This window comes from Nilaparvata lugens, chromosome 7 (genome assembly GCF_014356525.2).
Source record: "Nilaparvata lugens isolate BPH chromosome 7, ASM1435652v1, whole genome shotgun sequence".
NCBI lineage: Eukaryota > Metazoa > Arthropoda > Insecta > Hemiptera > Delphacidae > Nilaparvata > Nilaparvata lugens.
The window spans coordinates 10,529,543-10,552,015 of record NC_052510.1 but is presented as its reverse complement, the minus strand read 5'-3'; the positions used below and the strand labels follow the sequence as shown (position 1 = coordinate 10,552,015).

The following is a 22,473-nucleotide window of genomic DNA, read 5'->3' as shown; positions in this document are numbered from 1 at the left end:
CAACAATTGCACGTATTATTATTACTACAATAAGAAATTGTACAATACCACACTCAATTAATTCTACGAACATTTTTATTAGCCTATAAAAACATACATTCTTACAATACTCACAACAAAACTTGAATGAAATAACAAAAAACTAGTTTTTATTATTTTTTTGGTAAAAAATTTCAACGTGCTGGTCCAGCCCCTTCAGGATTTGATGCGCCAGACAGAACCACAAACAGGACTATTGGAACGATGTACATCCACTGAAAAATAATAGAATTCATACAATTTTTATCAAACACGAACACTCAAAGTAAATTCAACACATTACGATAAATCGTTATAAAAATTTGAAAGAATATTCTTTAAAACAATTTTTGCTTAAAGTACACCACTCTATGAAGCTGGCTTCCCAAATATCAATATCAGTGACCGTGAAACAGTGAAACTTTAATTCCCATGAGTTCAAGTTGGTCTATTCCCACTCAGCCTGGCCGAGCGTGTATGAACAGTCCCATTAAAACTTATAGTAATAATATACTCATCGCACCGGGCACGTTAACTGATACGGATATTTGGGAATCAAGTAGGTCAATATTCCTATAACTTATGGGGCACTAATGAGTAACTCTATATACTGTAGGGCTATATTTATCCAACTCCATATGGCGTACATTGCATTTTTTCGGTTACCTTTTAGATATTCTCATTCATTATAATATATCATAATTTATGTACTGCCTAATTAATGTGAAATAATATTTTACTTTTTCAATAAGCTGTTTGGAAATTCATCGATTGAAGATTGAGTAGGAACAATGAACAGCGAAAAGAAATTATTGTTTTAAAGCCGAACTTACATATTTAGCCAGGAACGATCTGTTATCTTTGGTTTCGCCTCTTTCTCTAGCTTCCCGTTCTCTTTCCAACTTCTGAATGTAGGATGCAGTATCAGGTCTGTAACAACAAGGTCAACCCACATTTTCACATTAATCAGACATTTGATCATGAAATATTCATAGTTTGAAATAATAACAATTTTTATTTGTCTATCATAGGGCTTAGGCTCACTAGAATTTCATGGATATTATTAAATCTATAGAAGATTAAGAAACCCACTGTAAACTAAGAGATGTTGCTAATTAAAATTGTTACTGTAACAAAACACTCAGTACACACAACAAGACCTGTAAAATGGCTGAAGCTATACTGAAAAATTAATCGGACATGAGTAGGATCGGAACGCTGCATGATAGGTGTTTACCGGGCTCAAGTTTGTCACAGCTTCATGTCTCATATTATGTTTCATACATTTCTATTCAGCACTGCAACAATACCTGATATATTGAGGTCCAAGGTACCTAGAATAGTATAGAATGTATTCTAGGTATATTGGTGAGGTCCACGTTTTAATGGCAGTATTTGATTAACATTGGTGTTGCTATCTATTTGTCTATCATTCTACAAAGCAGATAATGTTTTCTTATTCTAACTCCGCAAAGTTTCCAGGTCGTTTTTAAACAATGTAGAAATATAATTAACATAGTATTTAATCTCAATTACGAAAATTTAGTCATTATTTAGTCAAAATTTAGTCATCTTTTAATCATTGAAGAATATATTCTATTGAAAAATAGAATGAGCTGATTTCAAAAAGAATGAACAGTTAATATTACTTCAGATATACCTGTATCAGTGTTGCTATCCTCTATTGAAGGCAGTGGCAAGGCAAATAATCAGCAACACTGGTCTCCTATCTTTCTCCACTGCTATTATAAAGTGAGCATCCCTATAGCATTGAAATTGCAAATAGCCTACATCAGTTTTGCGAGGGATAAGAAGATGAATTATGTAAAAGAATAATCAATCCACTTTTTGGACGTAAAAATACAAAACTCCTAAGAGGCTCATCATGTACATGGAATATATAAATACTTCAATGAAAGCTATATACATTGAGAAATTGAGGACTTCTGCTTCTACAAATATTGTTGGTCATTTGCGATTTCTAATAAAAATCTTCAAATATAACTACTCCAATGTTAAGGTGCGTACAGATATACGCGCCGCGAACATGAGCAATTCACTTTTCATCAGCTGATTATATCTGTATTTTTACAGAAACGGTAAGATACAGATATAAAAATCTGGTGTGGCGCACTCACACAACTTTCCTTGCCGTTATGAAAATTGATCACCTGACGCTAGTGTTCTCGCGCATCTCAAGTCTACTATTTAAAGATATGAGACAGCTGGTGATAGGTCAATAACGCTGGAAACACACGAGGTCTGCTATCTCTTCGTAGTGAATGATTTAATAGAACCAACAGTTTGCAATTTAATAATCACATTCTCTCGAATTTCAAGCTTATTTTCAATTTTAGGTGGAAATGTTACAAGACATTAATTGCAGAGATTTTCATGCTCAATCTTTTCCACTTGAAATTTTTTGTTTAAATTGTATATGAAGGCTGATAATATTTAAAATCTAAAATCAAACTTTGCATAGATGAGGGCGGAGCTCCTGAAATTTTTACAGATATGGGACTTGTTGCAGTTGATAGAGCTTATCAATGACTATTTCAGGTATGAATTTGTTCAAAATCGTTGGAGCCGTTTTTGAGAAAATCGCGAAAAACCCTGTTTTTGACAACATTTTCGCCGCCATCTAGGATTGCATTTGATCGAAATTGTTCGTGTCGGAACCTTATAGTGTAAGGACCTTACGTTCCAAATTTCAAGTCATTCCGTTGATTGGGAGATGAGATATCGTGTACACAGACGCACATACACACACACACACACACACACACACACACACACACACACACACAGACCAATACCCAAAAACCACTTTTTTGGACTCAGGGGACCTTGAAACGTATAGAAATTTAGAAATTGGGGTACCTTAAATTTTTTTCGGAAAGCAATACTTTCTTTACCTATGGTAATAGTGCAAGGAAAGTAAAAAGCTTGGCATAAGCTGATTTAAAAGTGAATTGCTCATGTTCGCGGCGCGTAAATCTGCACCTTTAGATCTGCAAATTGGATTTGAAGGAATTACTTACACAGGTCCTTGTTCGATGGGTTTGAATTCAACGGTTGTTAGGAAGCTGGAGGGTAACTTTTCGGTGTTGGCCGATGCACACGAAGTGAGAGCAGTCGACTGGCTCACGCCCACAACCGACCCTTCGTGGTCCACTGACACTGTCAGGTAATCCTTCAACTGCGACTCCACCAGGGCACACTGTGAAAAGAAAATAAACCGTCGTTAATTTCTAGTTACAGATGCTTATTGGATTGAAGTAGCTTCGGATTTATCCAAATATCAAGAACTACACCACCAGTGCACATTGTAATAAGAAAAGAAACCGTCGTTAAGTCTGTTCGGTACACTTTTTTCTATTTTAATTGGATAATCTTTTTCAATATAATTGTTAAGATCATTATAATAGTGAGAAAAAGTGGCAAATGAAATTGTTAAGTGGTCTAATAAGCGAGTTATGGGTTGTTGAAGTGCTTAACTCAGTTTTCTTTCCAGATCATAAACGGTTTTGAATTTTCCATTGGAGTTTTTTTAATACATTCAGTATATCATTGGCGTTGTTCTAATATGCGTTTTTTCGCGATTTATGCTAAAATAAACAAGTTATGCAATTTACGAAAAATGTTACTTTTTTATCTATGGACGATATGGGGAATAAATAATGTTTTAGTTTGGAAAGATACATTTTTTAAGAGTTATGTTAATAAATATAGTCAAAACCATTTATGATCTGGAAAGAAAACGGATTTAGTACTTCAACGACCCATAACTCGCTTATTAGACCACTTAAAAATTTCAGTTGCTCACTTTTATAATGATCTCAACAATTATATTGAAAAAGAGTGTTTATTTATATGAAATAAAAAAAGTGTACCAAACAGCCTTAATTTCTCGTTACAATTGCTTATTGGATTGAAGTAACTTTAAATTCATCCAAATATTAGAGCTACACCACCAGGGAACACGGTAAACAGAAAAGAAACCGTCGTTTATTTCTATTTTCAATTGCTTATTGGATTCAAATAGCTTTAAATTCATCCAAATATCAAGAAATATAGTGTTAAGCAACATGCTTCAAGAGAATTTCGAAATCCTGTGATTTAGGTAGAATAGCACATTGATTTTATTCTGGTGAAAAGGTTTTCATTGTTGACTTTTCTCATATGAAACGTTTACCAAAGCGGAAGTTGTCAGCAAATATTCTACTGGAAAGATGATTAGACTGAACTACACCAAATCACAATCTAATTTACTTTTGCTCAGAGTGATTCCCCCATGGAGCTCCAGGGTTGTACGTGGGTAAGGGTGTGATCACATTGAATGCGTATATGTGCAAGTGCATGCTTGGTTATGCATGATGAGACAAACTATGGAAAGAGCTACAGGAACACTCACACTAAACGCATGCATGTGTTGGTTGCGTTCAGTGTGAGCAGCTGCATGCACGTCACAACGTGTTGTTTGTATTTTGTTTTTCGGCTCATGTATGATCTGACGTGCACATATACGCATTCAATGTGATCACACCCTGGAAAAGATGATGATGATGATGAGAGACGAGTGGACCTAGAGCATTAGATTGTTGATGAGCCACCGAGAAGCGATTTTTCAACTCATAAACGATATTAGCAGAGCCGGCTCCTCAAGTGGTTACCTGTCCAACGGAAGTAACAAGCGCAGCAATAACTTATTTGAGCGATAGGTTCATCAGTCCGAAGACTGAGATTGGGAAAACTGCTTCCAAATTACTTTGAAGGCTTTCTTGTAAGAGATAAATGTCTCCATGGATACATGAATAGATGAGAGATAAAAAATCTGGTGTGGTGCACTCACACAACTTTCCTTGCCGTTATGAAAATTGATTATCTGACGATAGTGTTCACGCGCATCTCAAGTCTACTATTCAAAGATTTGAGCCAGCTGGTGACAGAACAATAACGCTAGAGACACACGAGGTCTGCTATCTCTTCATAGTGAATGATTTAATAAAATCAACCTTACCTAGGCAAGGAAAGTAATAAACCCCAAGGAATTAGGAAAGGTTCCAAAACACCAAAAAAATAATTTTGAAATTTATAAATATCAGCTGAGCTGACCCAAAGCAGTCACCCTTTCAACGAAAGATCTAAGAGCATGATGCTCATTTAATCTTTTTTAGTTATCTAGCTGCTCACCGCTTTCACGAATGTCAGAAAGTTCACTTCTCTTCCTTGAGATGTCTTGACCACCGCCTTCAACCTGTAGAAACTGTCTTTATCAGACAAAACCTGAAAAATAAAAGAATAGTATAAGAATAAGTATGTTGATGAAAAATCAATAATAAAAATCAGATTTACTTGAGCTGGGATTGAGTTGAGAAGAAATTATCAACATTGAAAACTGGTTGATGAAAGATTATTTGGGAAAACATAAAGGAGAATTTGATATCATGATGCATTTTTACATTATTCTTCACATTTTTCAAGTTCTTTTCTTGAACTGTAAGCAATGACAACGTGTGCCTTTAAACACATATGTAAAAAGTATGTAGGCTACTTGATAAAACATACAACTAGAATAATGTAACGATTTTTACATATTTATTAGCAGAAATTACACTGTAACTTCAGCAATATTGAAATAGGATAATGCATTGGAATTTTTTTTTTGAAGAGATTATGTCTGTAATGTCACCTCATCAGAATAGAATAAATTTGAAGCAATTGGTCCAATTACAGTAATAAGAATTATTGTCATGTTCTTGCACAATTTATTCATCACAATACGCAAGTTGATCACTTGCGGAAATGATCAACAGCAAAACTATTTCCAATTTATACAACACAGTTCAAAAACATAAGTTATTAAATGTCATATATTTTGAATTTACACCACAAAAGCTGGTTTTTAGCTGTGGGCAAGAACACAGAATACTCACACAATCTTGATTATGGAAAATTAATTAGACTAAAGTTTTAGTTGTGTTCTTAACCATCGGATTTTGTCCTCAATGGATAACCAAACGCATAAATGCCGAATGTCCACCAGAAAACAAATCACTTTTATCATAGAAATGCACTTTACAATAAATTTTAATCGTATTAATGATATAAGAATACCCCTACAAGACTATACGTATGTGTGAAGTGACATTTAGTGATTCTTTTTAGATTAATGACAAATGATGATGAATTGTTCACCTTGAGTCTCCGCGATGATTCGACGTCAAGAGGAGACTGATGTGAAGTGACATATCCTGAAGCCACGTTCTGCACAGTCATATGCCCTCTAGACTCCCAATGTGGCTCGCTGTCCACATTCAAGGCGTGATATAGTGTTATGCTCATTGGTCCGTCATAATCTGACTCAGACTGAAAAAATAGTATGATGAGTTGCCTTGTCATGCTGACTTCGCGGGAGCAAAGTTTTAAAAATCTCTCCCTGTGTTATCAAGTATATCCAGGCCAAACAAAGGTCGCTCAGGAGGCAAGAGTACTATAAATAGTAGATAGTACTATAGTATAGTGATAGTGGTGGCGCGGTACTATAGTATCGCGCCACACCGCTTGCTGGGTTTTTTCTTAGCTTGCGTTGCGGACGCGAAGCGGGTTGGTCTGAATTGGTCATATTTGAATATAAGGAAGGAGATTTTCATAAGTGCAGGCGTACAGCTGCTTTATTTAACTGAATTATGTGTTGATGCACAACTACGTTATGACTACATATGAGACCAATGATAAAGTCTCTAGAGTACAATAACTTGATGAGTGATATGAACATGTGTTTTGTGAGAAAAGATCAACAACCTCTGCCCTTTTATCTCTGGTTCAGACCATACATCGTGGCCTGGGAGTCGAGAGTCAGAGATTCTGATACTGTATGGTTTATCAAAGGCATCTGATTGTGTGCCACATGATGTCTTACTAAGGCTTGTCACTAACGGTAGGACGTGTATAATAAAAATGTGTGGTACATGCTTGTTTATCATGCACATACACATTTGTTTATCATTCTTTTTTTGTCATAACAAAGAGGCTACTAACTTGAAATAAACAACCAATAACGTGCGTAACGTTATTATCAATAGCCATCCATCGTTTATGGGCATTATATTCTAGCATCTCTCCTATACGTAACATCTCATCACTAATTCTTTACTTTAAAAGGACAAATTTATGCACACATTACCAGAGTATTAAAATCAAATCATCCAACCTAAACTCTAATAGTTACAAGTTTTTAGACTCTATTCAATTTTGAAAAACAACAGAGCTTAACTGTATTTTCATTGTTTAAGAAATGACCATATTTATTGAAATCCATAATAGTTAACTTTTTAATAAAAAAAACTCTTACTGTTGAGCTACTTACACTCTGTACAAATCCTATAAAAAATAAACATGGAAAAAGTGTTGAAAATATGCAAATTTCTCGCTTCATGCTTAAAATAGTAATTTTTTTAAACAAATAAACAACACAAATTTACAACTCGATTAAAAATGAACTTGTCATTTAATCACCAAAATTCAAACATAACCTCAAACCTTCAATTTGTAATGAATAATGAAAATCAATAGTTTAATATCGATATATCGAAAACTTGAAAACTTTGTAAAAGGATATGTCGATGATGCGGATACTTCGATATTTGAAACTGCTTCGACTTTGAGTCGATAGATGATAGGATGATAGTGATCGATTTGATAATAGTCGATAGCCAATCATTTCAATTTTTAAACTTAATTTGAAATTATGTCAAAACAAAGTTGTTTTTATAAATATTAATTTTGAAGTAGCTTAATAAAAATTCCATATTCAAATTTTTATCACTTAATAATATAGAAAAGTTTATATTTTTTGTAATACAGTGCCACCTGTGTCTCCTTTGCATGGAAATAATCAAGTTTTCACTTTTCAAGTATGTATGGAAGTCTTTTTAGGTTATGACGACGACGTGTTTGACGACAGAATTCTTGAAATCGGCAATCTGGTTCTGACCTGTGAAATTTTATTGAATATCAGAAAGTACAGAGTACACGTGCTTTACTAATTTACTTTTTGAGCTTATGAGGGTCTTGAATTTTTTTAGATCTTCACTGTATTACTCTAGAATGGCTGGAAATCTTAAAGCTACAAGACTCGATCACCTTGCAAACGAAATTGAAAGTCTGATTTCAGTGGTAGAAAAAGAGGTATAACTTATTCAGTCATTGATAGTTTTAGTTTAACACTATTTTTAATCACCCATGCTTTATCACTTATAAGATCATACTGTAAGCATAATTTGAAATGCATCAACTTACTTTTCTATAAAAAAATAGTAGACTAAACTTTCTCCACAGTAATATATAATTATAGTCGTGCCCCTTTTTTACTGAAGGTAGTCGTGTCTCAGGGACCCACTTCTTTCATATTGAGTATTTAAAAATATAATTTTTCTAGCTGGCCCGGCGAACTTCGTACCGCCAAACAGTTAATGCATCTCAAGACAAACTTTAGCTGGATGTACACCTGAGGAGGCGCGATGCGGCATTTTGCATCCAAGTACTTCTTCCTTATTGGTTTGAATGAAAGAACTCACACACACTGTATCGGGCATGGCGTGGAACGGTGTGATAAGGCTATCTCCATAAGATCAACACTTTGTATCACCAAGCCGCGCCTCCTCAGGTGTGCTTAGCCTTAGCTTAATCTAATGCACTATATTATTATGAAAATTATCCATCAATCAGTATTTTATATCTCAATATGGACTTCCTATGTGCTAGTTGTACAGCAGTTTGCATTTTTAGATATAGTTGAATGTACCTTGCTGGGGAATTGAATGGTATATCTCCTTGCTGCTGATTTTCCCGTGCATATTCTAAATTTACAGCATTCCGAGCTCTACGACCCAAGTTTGGACGTCGTTCACACCGCGGCATTATTTCATTTTATTTATTCATAGACAATAGATTCAATGCAGGTAAAAACAACAGGCATTCGCCCAAAACTGCTTTTAACCTTAATTTGGAATACACGGTCTAGAGGTTATGTAAATAATAACTTAATTCACACACTGTTTTGAGTCCAAAAAATGTATGTACTACAATGTTTTTGGATTTATCAGATTAATTAATTTCAAAATATAAATACAAACCAAAATCTTCCTTCACAATCACAAAAAATATTAAAAAATTTCACTTAAATCCACAAATTATTCTCATGTTAAAATTTTAAACATGTTAAAATTATTATTAAAATTAAAATTTTGTGAATCAGTAGAAATAAAGAAAATGAAAAAACACATCTACCAACGGCTGTTGGATGACGCGATGATTATAACAGCTAATTATTTTTTATTTCTGTGTGAGGCCAGCTCACAAATCTTCTCCCATAAGGATTACATGTAAACTTCGAAGGACAGTAGGAAAGAGTCCTGAAGTCGGATTATAAATTTGATAGACCAAAAACAATCCTTGATGCGGATTTTATATCATGTTAAAATTTCAACTTAATCGGTGCAGTACTTTTGGAGTTTTTGAAGCGTACACAAACCAACATAACATTTTTATATATATAGATTCTATGATTCTAATGTGTCCAAGGGTTATTGATAAACGCAACGAGAACTTATGTAAAGCAGGAATCAATCCTTATTATATTTATAAAAATAAGTAAATTTATAAAACCTTGCATTTTCAGGGTAGTGAAAAGTAACGTTTGATTATTATTTTATATAAATTATGTATTTCCCATGTATAAAGTAGGCCTATACATTTAGTTCCCATTTGAAAGAACTGTTAAACCCAGATTTTTCCCGACTGACCTTATATTCGAGGAATTCAAGGTTTTGACAGTTAGACAGTTATATGTTAAAAATGTAATTAAATATTTAATAAAAAATAGAACCAATTTTCCATGCACCAACAACTCATTAAATAGACATTACCGCTTGAGACCTACTTCAAATAAGTAATTAATAAAGGCTATAGTAGGTACTAATATTGAAACAATTAGACGGCAACTTATTTATCTAAGTACTATAATCTATACTTATAAAATTCTTATCTCACTGATCACGATTTCTGGAAAACTACTGGATGGATTGCAACAAAACTTGGAATATAGATTCCTTATACGTCCTAGGTGCTCACTAAGAAATATTTTGGCGATATCTCAACTCTAAGAGTGGTTTTTAAGGGTTTAAAGTTCGTCTTTTAGCATGTATATTCTTCTTCTCCTAATCTCTTAATATTATAATTCAAATTTCCATATCATATGTTACCATAGAACTATAATCTAGAGAGAGTACCTCTTCGAAACAGTTGTTAAATGGCAACTAAATTAATAATTTTGTCAGGTTGGCATTAAGTTGAGTTGACTTTGTTAGGTTGGCACCAAGTTGAAGATTTAAATGCATTTATCGCGGAAAAATTGATTGGGCACTGCTACTTTAATCCTGGGAATATTATATTACTAGAAGTCAGGCTCGCTTCGCTCGCCATATCCGTTTAGTCTGGACCCCCGACTGGATCGTCCTAACATATGATAAAAATGCTCAAATGAAAAATGCAGGCGAGCGAAGCGAGCCTGCTGATCTCATTCTTGGACGATCCAGTCGGGGGTCCAGGGGGCAGAGCCCCCTGGCTAAACATATGGCGAGCGAAGCAAGCCTGACGGCTAGTCTTATATAAAATCAATATAATACGATACGGTATCATAGAGGAAAGATATCGTAAGCTTATGCATGCATACAACATTCAAGATATGCATAGAACACTCTTTAATGCTTTTTCCCATCACGAAGTATTTACTATTGAATATTTTTTTTTTATTAAATAGAACTACTATAGAGAGGTCCACGTTATAATGGCAGTGTTTGAGCCCCCTGGCTAGACGGATATGGCGAGCGAAGCGAGCCTGACGGCTAGTTTTTCATAAAACAAACTTTTATGACGGGAGTTGCTTCTATCAATTGATCCTATTCTATCAAGACTAATTTTGTTTGTATATCCGACAGATCGCGAAAACTACTTAAACAATTTCGATGAAATTCTAATAATTAAGTATGATATATGGAGGGTATTTTTAAAACTTCAGAAGTGTCCGTTGTGGAATCTGTTTGCATAGAGTGAAGAAATTCGGCCAAAATTCAACTTGGGCGAAAGAAAGGGGTTATTTATTAAAACGGTCAAATAGCTGTTGTTGCTTTTACCAATGTAAAAATATCTTCCTTAGAAGTAAGGCGCTTTTCCTATGAATCAATTATTCTGAAACATTGATTGTTCTACCAAAGAAAATAGATGAAGGTAGCTTTCGATAAAAATATTGGAGAATATGCATAACAGTTCGTTGACTGTCAGTATTCCTCATTAATAGCATCAATGCTCCCCATTCAAACAATTCCGACAAATTAATGTGAATCTTTCTATAATCTGGTTACTTCAGATCAGATGAAGATAATAAGGTTAATGATCGCTACTGTTTCAATTTCAATCATGTTTGACATTTTTGCTTTTGATGCATGTACCTTCCCTCAGCCATGCCTATCTACCTACCTTCTTCCACTTCCCTATCACACACCCTTCCCTTTCAGTTATACCTTACCTGCCTATTACATGGGAAACCATAGTTGGCAAGGTATTTTTCCCCTCTTTCTTCCAGCACACACGATTTTAGCAATATTGTCTTTTAATATCATTGTTACTGTTATAGTTTTGTTATTCATTGTCTTTACTCATTGTATTTTTGTGTGTTATGAATAAATTGAAATTGAAGTAGCCTAAACAAATAAATATAGTGATGAATACTATAATGGATCTTATATGCTACACTACTAGAAAGATAGGAAAAAATTGGAAGGTCATAGTTCATTCTTAGGGTAGTTTTTACCCTACCCTCAAGTTCATGTTGCACAATCTTCGCAAAAATTATGAAATTATAGTGATGAATACTATTATAAATCCTAAAACCTACATGAAACACTACTAGAAACATGAAAAATATATAAATAAGGTCATATAAAGTTCACTTTTAGCTGAGGTTTCGTGTCCCTAGGATCACATGAAGTTCATTGATTTCACTGAGATCATCCTACTCAGGGTCAGTATTCTTATCTTGAACTATGATTTTATTTTTAGCATCACTAATGTAATTGAAATTGGGATCTAGATGTCAATTTGTACATTCTTCGAACTCTCTGTTTAAAATGTACATAGGCCTATCGACTGCTTAAATCCAATCACTATTGCATAAAAATGTGCATTTGAAGAAATGAAAAAAAGTTACGTTAGTCGTGACCCTTAGGTCAGTCGTGACCCAGAAGCGTCATTTCACGAAAACAAGTCACAGAGCACTAACACTCTACATCAAGCTTAAGTGTCTACTGATATGAATTTACATGGGTCACAATAGACAGTAAAGAGAATGGAGGCAAAATTATAACTATAACAAAAATTGCCTGGGACCCAGGTTCACGACTAAAAGGTTAAGTAAGACTTCCAACAAAAACTCAACAATATTATTTATTAATTCTGAAAATACACATTTTGCACATGATAACATAAAGATTTGTTAGAATTAACCAAATAACCAGGGTTTTTGTTTCTAGATTGCCGGTTTTGTTGTGGCTGCAGTTGCCACTGAAGAGAAAGAGAATGCCTTACTGCAAAAAGAAGTTTTAAAAAGTAAGGAAGAACTAATTAATCTCCAAAAAAAGAATGGAGTTTCACACGTGAGTATCTTTTCAAATACTTATTAATGAGTTGTAAGTTATGTTTTACTGGCTTAGTTCATTCAAATCCTCAAAACGCCAGTCAATGAATAAATAAACGCCAGTCAGATTACTCAAATATGTTTTTTCAATATTTCATAGGTATTGTAGGTCTTTTAGATGAGACTAATTTTTAGTGTTTACTCCATTAAACCAAAATTTTATACAAGTTTTGAAATATTTCATAGTAATGCCTATGAAATATTTCAAAACTTGTATAAAATTGGTTTAATGGAGTAAACACTAGTCAGATTACTCAAATATGTTTTTTCAATATTTCGTAGGTATTGTAGGTCTTTTAGATGGGACTAATTTTTAGTGTTTACTCCATTAAACCAAAATTTTATACAAGTTTTGAAATATTTCATAGGCATTACAATCATTTTTCAGAGAATAATCATATTGCTTTTCTATTACAACTCTTAATAAAATGGTCAATAATTTGTAACTGAATTAGGCATGTCTCTGTCTCTGAAAGTAGCAGGCATGTGAAATATTCCAGACTGTGGGATCCATGGGTAACGCCTCTGTTTTTGGAAGGGAATGTGCAACTAGCGCCCAGCGGTCAGAATGTGTTTGGGCACTCACAGATTGAACGTAACAAAGTGAACGTCCGTGACGTCATCAAGAGTGATGCCATTTCGCTCTCACTAGCAGCCGACATTACGTTCCCCGACTGAAGGAGTGAAATTCAAATTCACTACAGTATCCTAAGGATGCTTCAAGCAAAACACTACAATACGTTGTATTATGAAAACGTATTAGCCTACTTAATGAGATTCAGATTTCTAACCTGTAATTCCATTCTAATTGAAAATAAAAGATTGGGCTAGAACCATGATTGTACGATCAATCATTCATTAAGAATAATCTTCAATGAATGATTACTGTCAAATTGGTTGAAGAAACATATTGTCTCAATCATTCATTCTAATAGGCTATTTTGATTTTTCATTTTATTTGTCTTTATGACAGAGACAATGTGAAAAAAATAATTTGAACCATTATACAGATTGAGTTTGTTGTTCAAAAAAATTGTCTCACTCATTCACATTTTTTTAGAAAATTACAGAAAAAGCTAGACTCAAAAATTATTATGATATCTTAATCATGGTGTTTTATCACTCCATTTTTTATTCATTTTTATAAAAATATGGAGAAAATTGTCTCACTCCTTCATCTTTTTTTAGAAAATTACAGAAAGAACTAGACTTCATTACAAAAATTATCATGATATCTTAATCATTGTGTTTTATCACTCCATTTTTTATTCCTTCTTATAAAAAAAGGAAATTACGCAACCGAATGCTACACAATTCAAATCAACCTCCGATTCAATCAAGCCTTAAAGTATCTAATGAAAAATGCAGGTGAAACTTAGCAAGAGGTCTAGGTTGAACGAATAAGGCGAATAGGGAGGAATGGTTGTTATACAACAGATGGTTATCGAAAAACATTTATACCGTTATCTCTTCGTCAGTGAGAGAGTGAGAGCAGGACAAATAATGGGACTGGCAGTGATGACGTGAACAGTGTACTTGTGTAAGGGAGCCATGTATCAATCCCATTTGACCGCTGGGAGTATGTCCCTCTGGAAGTAGCATCATAGTATTTCGTAACCCCCACCCTCTCACACTCGTCTCTCTATCCGAAATGCTCGCATCCCCTGTTGGGCGCCTCCTGCTCGGTGGACGTGCAAGCTCCCACCTTTTGAGACGTTTACAGTAGTTGTTACTTGAAGGAATAAAATCTATTCTATTTGAGACTACGAGTATTTTTCCAGACTTGTAAGTTAGAGGATACTTTCAATTGAATTAAACTTTTGAGCCTCACCTGGCCCACGTACCGCCGAAACTGCAGTAGCGCCACTTCCTGGATGTATAGGAGGTTCCACTGCCACGCAGGATAAACTCCTCTCTGATAGTTGCCTAGATTCGACAGTACCGTTGGATAGTAACTCGCGCGTCACACGCGAGCTATCAGTTGATATGATAACAGTAATCGAGCTATATCAATTGATATGATGGATAAGGGTTTTCTGGATCTAAGCAAAGCTTTCGATTGCGTTGGCCATTCAATTTTGTTAAGGAAGCTGGAGTTGGTGGGTGTGAGAGATGTTGAACTTAAATGGTTCAGGTCCTATCTCCTGGATAGGTCTCAGTGTGTGGAAATAATACGGGAAGATAATTCATTACTTATCGGATAGAGAATCAGTGAAGGCTGGTGTACCACAGGGCTCTATACTTGGCCCTTTGTTGTTTTTGCTATATGTAAATTATGTGCCAAAAGTTATATCTCAGGGTAGAGTTTTAATGTATGCCGATGACACATCATACATTTGCAGCTCTCAGGATGCAAGTGTGTTAGAAATAGAATCTTTCATGAACATTAATGCCATAGCCCAGTACCTCTCTCAACTTTAATTAGGAATTAATGAATCAAAATCCCATTTTTTACAGTTTACACATAGAAATAATTCCAGGATATATCAACTTATTAATTTTTTGTGTAGTTGAGAAGTTGATATTGTGGTAATTATTCATATTGAATGAAAAAGACTAAGAAATTGTCAAAAAACCACTGATTTATTGTTAATTAGAAAGACCGGTTTCGGTTATTACACCATTGTCAATCTCTGATAAACTAAAACTAAATACAAGAGCAGCAGAATTTATACTAGTAGGCGAGTACTGCTATTGGTCGAGGGCATGAACGCCTGCCATTGGCCTAGCTAGACAGTCTCCTCCCCCTCAACGGTGTGACAAAATGGCGGCTTAAGCAACAGAATCGCCATGATAATAAAATTTACTTTTAGTACAAAATAAGAACCAAGAAAACAAGTGTGAAAGATAATAAAACAAATATGTAAATGGAAAAACTATTGACTAATGTATGCTTACAATTTTTATGATAAATGAAAAAAATGTTAACCAGCCTCATTTCGTGAAATTCCTAGGGGTTGCTCTGGATCAGCATCTCTCTTGGGATTGCTATACTGATCAGCTCTGAGGGAGGGTTGCATCTGGAATCTTTGCACTCTGACAAATAAGAAGATTGAATGATACCTAACTCACAATGGCAGTCTACCACTCACTCATAATGTCACACACCCGCTTTGCCATTATTGTGTGGGGTGGGTCGTGCCAGAACTGGAGAGGGTGTTCAAGCTCCAAAAAAAAACTGTTGGAGCGATCAAATGTATTATGCCTTTAGAGTCCTGTAGGAACTACTTTAAATAATTAGGCATACTAACCGTTCCCTCTATTTATATCTATGAGGTGATTATGCATGTTAGAAGAAAGACAATGACTAGAAATGCTGATTCGTATGGAATACAATAGTAGAAATAGAGGAGACTATGCTTCACTGTATCACAGAACAGCTCTTTTTGAGAAAAAACCTACATGGGCCTTAAATTTATTAGAAAGCTTCCTATTCATTTGAAAAATTGTGAAGATGTCGATGTTTTTGAGGAGGAGTTAAAAAGTTTTTGATGCTTGGAGTATTCTATACCACAGAAGAGTTTGTGTGTAGAGAGGGTTCCTTTGTGTGATTTTTTTTCTTCTTTTTTGTAATACTGTATGTATTATAAATTTTTGACAATTCGTATACTCTGATTAGAGTGTCTGGGAAGCTTTAAAAATAAACACCTCACGGTATACGCGCATAGCAGGTGCGGCATCGCAAACAAAAGCTTGTCTTCGAGAACTACACTTTTAACTTTCGAAGCTAATTTTTTTGTAGTTTTTGCGTGTCGTAAACACTTCGTCTTTTTAAAGTAGTCTTTTCAATAGAATAGAACATACCTTATGAAGTATGAACTCTGTAACAAAATTTCTCCTCTTTTTTATGAACATTCTAAATATAATTTCTTCATGGTTCCTTGTTTCCATCCATTCATTTTATAATTTTACTTTATTCCAGATTGAAATTCCCGGTGCAAACATCAGTAAAACACCGAAACAGGAAAAGAAACAAGAACAGAAACCAAAGACAGCCAAAATTTCAGCTCCAAAAACCCAAGAAAAAGGTAAGATCTTTATTAAATTCTTCAAACCACTCGTTTTACTAGGAAAACACTAAAAAGTATAAAATTGTAAAAATGTATTTCAAAATCAACACAGATCACTGATCAGAGTATGCTTCCAGCAAAAAATATCTCACAGTTCCATTTATATTTTCAATTCATTTTCTGTTCTGTTATACTGTTGATATTTTACTGATGTAATTCTTCTTCTGTTGTAAGTTTTTTTGTACTAATTCATCGAGTAAAAACTATCAACTCAGATAATTCTAGTGGTTCAAACAATTCCTAGTACTTATCTATTTTTTAAAGAGGAAAATACTGGTTCAACCAACAGGATTGATAAATCAGTGCAAAAGCATTAATTTACGAATCAGACAATCCCAAACTCATTATTGATAGCATATTTATTCATTATCATGTCCTTTATTGCTACCTATTACCAGAGATAATAGATAAGGGTTAAGATACCTTGATTCCTATCAGAATATCTTATTATCTTATACAGAGTGGGTGCAAAATCCGAGAACGTCTTGATATCTCATACACAAAGGTAATTTGATGGTGGGTGTGATTGGGGATCCTACTTGGGGATTAATATTGTGAATATCTTCGAAACGGTTTGAGATATCGATGTGCGGTTTTCACCATTCATTTTTTTTGAAATTTGGTATCGAAATCATGTATCGCATGATCACCTTCCTAATTAAAAAAAACAAAGTTTCATTCAAAATGGCGGACCAGATTTTTGAAGTTACAAGAAAGTAGTATTTCCAATTTGAGTCGGATCCCCAATCACACCCACCATCATCAAATCACCTTTTTGTCTGAGATATTAAGCCGTTCTCGGACTTTTCACCCACCCTGTATTGAAGATACCCTATGAAACTATGTGTGGGGGTCAGAATACAAGGGGTCCAAGTGACATTTTTCATTTTTTTGAGTTAGCTACAATAATCGATAGCTGAAAGTGGTAAAAATCTAGTATACAAGAGGTATGTCAAGAGGCGTAAGTCTAATCAGTGCTGACATCTGGTGTAAAATTTGTAAACTACATTTTCAAACAGCTGTTTATTTGATTAAACAAGGGGTCCAAGTGACTTGGATCCTTATTTACAGGACAATGGTTGTCCGTATCCATTAAATTAAATTTTACCTTGATGTCACCTAGCCATGTCACCAAGCAAAAGATACCTCAAGAACCAATTATCGAATCAGATAATATTGCAATGAGGTCATTTATGATTGTTCAATTGCTGGTAAATTTGATAGATTTAGGTGTAGCTAGACAATAGAGTTTTGTTTGGTAAACAAGGGGTACAGGTGATACTTATTATCACCATTTAACTGATAATTGAGAAAGGAGAGCAATTTGAGACATGAAACAGTACGTTTGATTTGGTAAAAGTATACTGAATAGTTATAGGAATAGGTGAATATCAATTCTATATTCATTTCATGAAAGAAGAATTAATGTAAGTAAACTTTAGGCTCAATTTTCTCGAAACTAACAATATGTCACTTGGACCCCTTGTATTATAACATTATTAGATATAACATTATTAAATTAGTATTATGCATTATTAATCCATTTTAATCTTTCGTCATACAAATACAGTATAAATAATAATAATAAAGATTGATACCGCATGAATATCCGCCAGTTTACTCAATTTCTCTCAAAAATTGCATTGCTTTCTTTTGTGTTGAACATTCGAACTCGATGAATTTTTATTTATTTTATTTACTGTGCATGTTTCATTAGCCATTTTCATTAATATTGTTGTAGCTGCCTTACCTGTACATTTCGGCCGGCTGGACCTGCGTATGGGGAAAATCCTGGAAGTGAACGAACATCCTCAGGCAGAAAATCTGTACGTTGAAACAATCGATGTTGGTGAAGAACAGCCAAGGACTGTTGTGAGTAATATTACAATATTATTATTATTCTTTTCTATTTCGTATTCCTCTATGATCGAAGCATTATGTAGAGGATTGCAGCATTTTTTTATTGGCTTTACAGTTGTGTTGTGTGTGATGTTGTGGTACTTTTCCATAATGAAAACACAAATAGAAATTGTAAACCACTTATTATTATACAGGGTGTTTCAGAAGTAGTGTCAAAAATTCTAGGGTATTGTTCCTGGATGATAGAAGACTAAAAATATCGTATTTGAAGTGTCCAAAACTCATCAGTTATCCTTATAGCTGCCATTTTGTTTTTTTCACTTAGTAATTTTTATCTCAAAAACGAAATGTTGTATTTATCTGAAATTTGGCATGAATATTTCAATGAAGGCTCAACTTTAAAAATAAAAGAACTTTCAAAATGGCGGCCACATTTTAAATTTTTGATGGCAAATTTCACGAAAACCATTCACTTTACAGAAAATTTACAAGTGACAAAAAAGTTGGCAAATTTTATCAAGATTTCAAGGATACCGTATTTATTGAGATTGGTGAAAGAATAACAGATAAATTAATTCTTTTCGTACTGCATGCATGACCACTTTTCACCATTTAGACGTCAATATTAATTTTTTAATTCCAATTGTATTTGAGATGAAGCTTTGAAACTCGGTATGGCTCCATATGGACATACAACTGATTTTACAATGTTTTTCAGATGATCTTGTTTGTCTTGTAAAAGTATGATTGTACGGAAAGAATTAATTTATCTGTTATTCTTTGACCAATCTTGATAAATAAGGTATCCTTGAAATCTTATTGTATGGGAACCCTTCAATAAGTTGGAGACTGGTGTAGATATAATACAGTAACTTTCAGGATAAGTTATTGGATACTTATCCAAAATGGCGGCTGATTGGAGTTTTAGTTTTTAAAGAAATGAGGGGTTGTAACTAATTTATTTTGAATGTAAACACCCATTATGTGATACATAATTTTAAAGGCATTTTCAAAACGAGAAAGATGACATCAATAAAATTGTTCTATGATACTTTCATCCAAAATAGCGGCTGATTGATCTTTATCAATATTTCTTTAAAAACTAAACCTTCAATCTGACTCACTCTGTATATCAGCTAACAGCGATGAATTTACTACTAATCCTATGCCCAAACCTGGTTAAGACATTTTAACATGGTTAAAACGAGTACGCTTCATAAAGAACACTGGAATAATCGATACAAGATATCGCCATATAAAACATATGTTTAGTGCTTACCTCTCTGAACCACTCTATTCTTCTTGTGTGGTTGAATGGATTTTTTGTGTGCCAATCTTGGACCATTTATAGAATAGACACGCTGGGAAGCCTAGCCTCTGAAGCCAACATCTAACTGCCAAATCCGCCCACCTTGACGTCACAACCAAGCTAACAACAATGCATTGAATAACAACAATGTAAGTTAAACACCACAAACACCTACACAACAAACTTTTGTGACGTCAAGGTGGGCGGATTTGGCAGTTAGATGTTGGCTTCATCGACTTTCAGTATGAATATACAATGGGCCGTGTCTAATCTATAACTGGCCTAAGGTGCCAATAGTGCTGAATCAGTTGTTGTCGATTTGACAGATAAGCGGCATCCGGAAGCACATCTCGAAAGAAAACCTTCTGGCGACTCCGGTGGTGGTCGCTTGCAACCTGAAGCCGGCCAAACTTCGCGGCGTCAAGTCGTACGGCATGCTGCTATGCGCAGTAAGTGACAAAAGTGTGGAGCCTCTGCGCAGTCCAGCCGATGCCAGGCCGGGCCAGCGACTTCAGGTGGAGGGGGTCGAATGCATGCCCGACGCCGAACTCAACCCAAAGGAGAAGGTGTTCGAAACGGTCGCCAAACAGCTCAGGATCAACAGCGACAAGGTTCTCGTCTACAATGATGTTGCGGTCACTTGCGGGGATAGTAAGGGGTTCATTACGACCAAGAATATGAGTGACTGTTCGGTGGCCTAGAATTGTTGATATGGGGATGCAATAGATTGTAATGTAGTGAGGTTCACCTTGAACTGTCAGCATTGTCTGTATGATAATAATAATTATTATTATTATTGGAAAGTATAATGGTATGATGGGAAGGTATAATGGGAAGCAACACAAGCTATAAATATAATATGTAAACGGTTTTTATTGAAATTGTATTTTCGAATAAATATATTGAAATATAGAAGCATAATGGTCGGATTCATTTTGCTTCCACTGCAGTAAAAATAATGTACCTATGTCAACCTTCATAGGATTCCGACCGGTAATATAATATATTATTGAAGGCGTTTTGAATATTTATTTATTCATTCATATATTTATTTATTTATTTATTTATGAAAAACATGGAAGCATACAGGATTTATCCCAAAAATTGCTTCCATAACAACACAATTACAATAGTTCATTATACATGTACAGAAAAGAAGAATATTGAAAAATTACAAAGAAAGAAGAGGAAAAATAATAGAAAAAAACAGAATCAGTACTAATCATACCCTTGAAGACTAGTGCAAAAGTGGATTCAAAAAAACATACAACATCAACTCAACAGACAAGAGACACATTAAAACACTCGACAGTCACACTCGCAGAAGTCGCCTACAATCCCTACGGAAGCAACTGTAAGCGGATGACAAGTCGAGATGATCCGACGCAGAATATCTAGTATGGCAACTCAACAAAGTTTACACACTTGTATATCGAAATAATGATACTAATTCAAACAGGAAACACAGGATAGAGATAGATTAAAAACACTTGGAAACTTCCATTATTTTCGAAATTTTCGGTGGCTTAGCCAATCTTTCTCAACGATCTAGTTGTAGACAACTATGTGTTTTTAATCTATCTCTAACGTGTGTTTCCTGTTTAAATTAGTATTATAAAACTGTAAAGTGTTTTCTCTTATGTGCTAGAAATAATAATAATAATATTCTTATGAAGATTGACAAATTTTCACTTTAATGGAAGCTTAGTGGTCGAATGGATTGCTGGTATATTTTTACTGTAGTGAAGGGAAGTATAAAGGTCGGATTAGATTTGGTCGGACATATTTGACTGCAGTGGAAGCATAATGGTAGGATTCCTAAAGATTGAAATAATAATTTACTCTCTAGCAATGTTAGACAAGGAATGCTGACAGTTTTAAGTGAATCTCACCATATTATATTGTTGCACTTGCTTGAGTGGACATAGACACTTATACGAAAAAAACACCAGTGACTGATTTCTAACAATAATTGTTAGAGTCTGGGCTTAGTGCACAATTACCCACTCAACTCTATGATCACTCGCACCTCGGGAGGAAGACTGTTCCAACTCAAAAACTTCAGTTTATTCAGGAGAGCAGTTTTAAAGTTTTCATAGGTATACAAACTTGATTTTCTGCTCTTAGAATCACTCAATTTCTCTGATTCCAACTGTTTTAGTTTCATTATTACTTCTTAAAAGTGGCCTGTATTTATGTTTTTAGTTTTTATTCATAATATGGCTGAATTGGAATGTAAGACTATTCTAATCGAAATGGCACAGTCTTCCTGTAAATGATTGCATTGGTTTTCAAAATAGGAATACTGAACATTCCGTGATATATATAGAATAACTGGAACGAGTTTTGACTTGGGACAGTCTTCCACCGAATAAAGTGCATAGAAACCATCTAAAATACACCCTTGGCTCAAAATTGACCATTTTCGAGTTGGAACAGTCTCCTCCCAAGGTGCGACATAT

At 34.5% G+C, this 22,473-nt stretch overlaps 2 protein-coding genes across 2 annotated transcripts; one reads left to right on the top strand and one right to left on the bottom strand.

The window, feature by feature from the left end:
• Positions 1-163: 163 nt before the first annotated feature.
• LOC111053239 (ER membrane protein complex subunit 10) lies at positions 164-7,596 on the bottom strand. The gene is made up of 6 exons (XM_022340093.2): positions 7,388-7,596; positions 6,217-6,387; positions 5,212-5,304; positions 3,060-3,238; positions 852-948; positions 164-254 (listed from the first exon to the last, which is right to left on the bottom strand). The coding sequence occupies exons 1-6, from the start codon at positions 7,454-7,456 to the stop codon at positions 174-176; spliced, it is 690 nt and encodes a 229-aa protein (XP_022195785.2). The 5' UTR covers positions 7,457-7,596; the 3' UTR covers positions 164-173.
• A 336-nt stretch (positions 7,597-7,932) lies between these two features.
• LOC111053116 (aminoacyl tRNA synthase complex-interacting multifunctional protein 1) lies at positions 7,933-21,492 on the top strand. Its single transcript, XM_039433655.1, has 5 exons — positions 7,933-8,208; positions 12,609-12,731; positions 16,695-16,800; positions 18,584-18,714; positions 20,338-21,492. Exons 1-5 carry the CDS (start codon positions 8,083-8,085, stop codon positions 20,710-20,712), a joined length of 861 nt encoding a protein of 286 aa, XP_039289589.1. The 5' UTR covers positions 7,933-8,082; the 3' UTR covers positions 20,713-21,492.
• Positions 21,493-22,473: the final 981 nt, after the last annotated feature.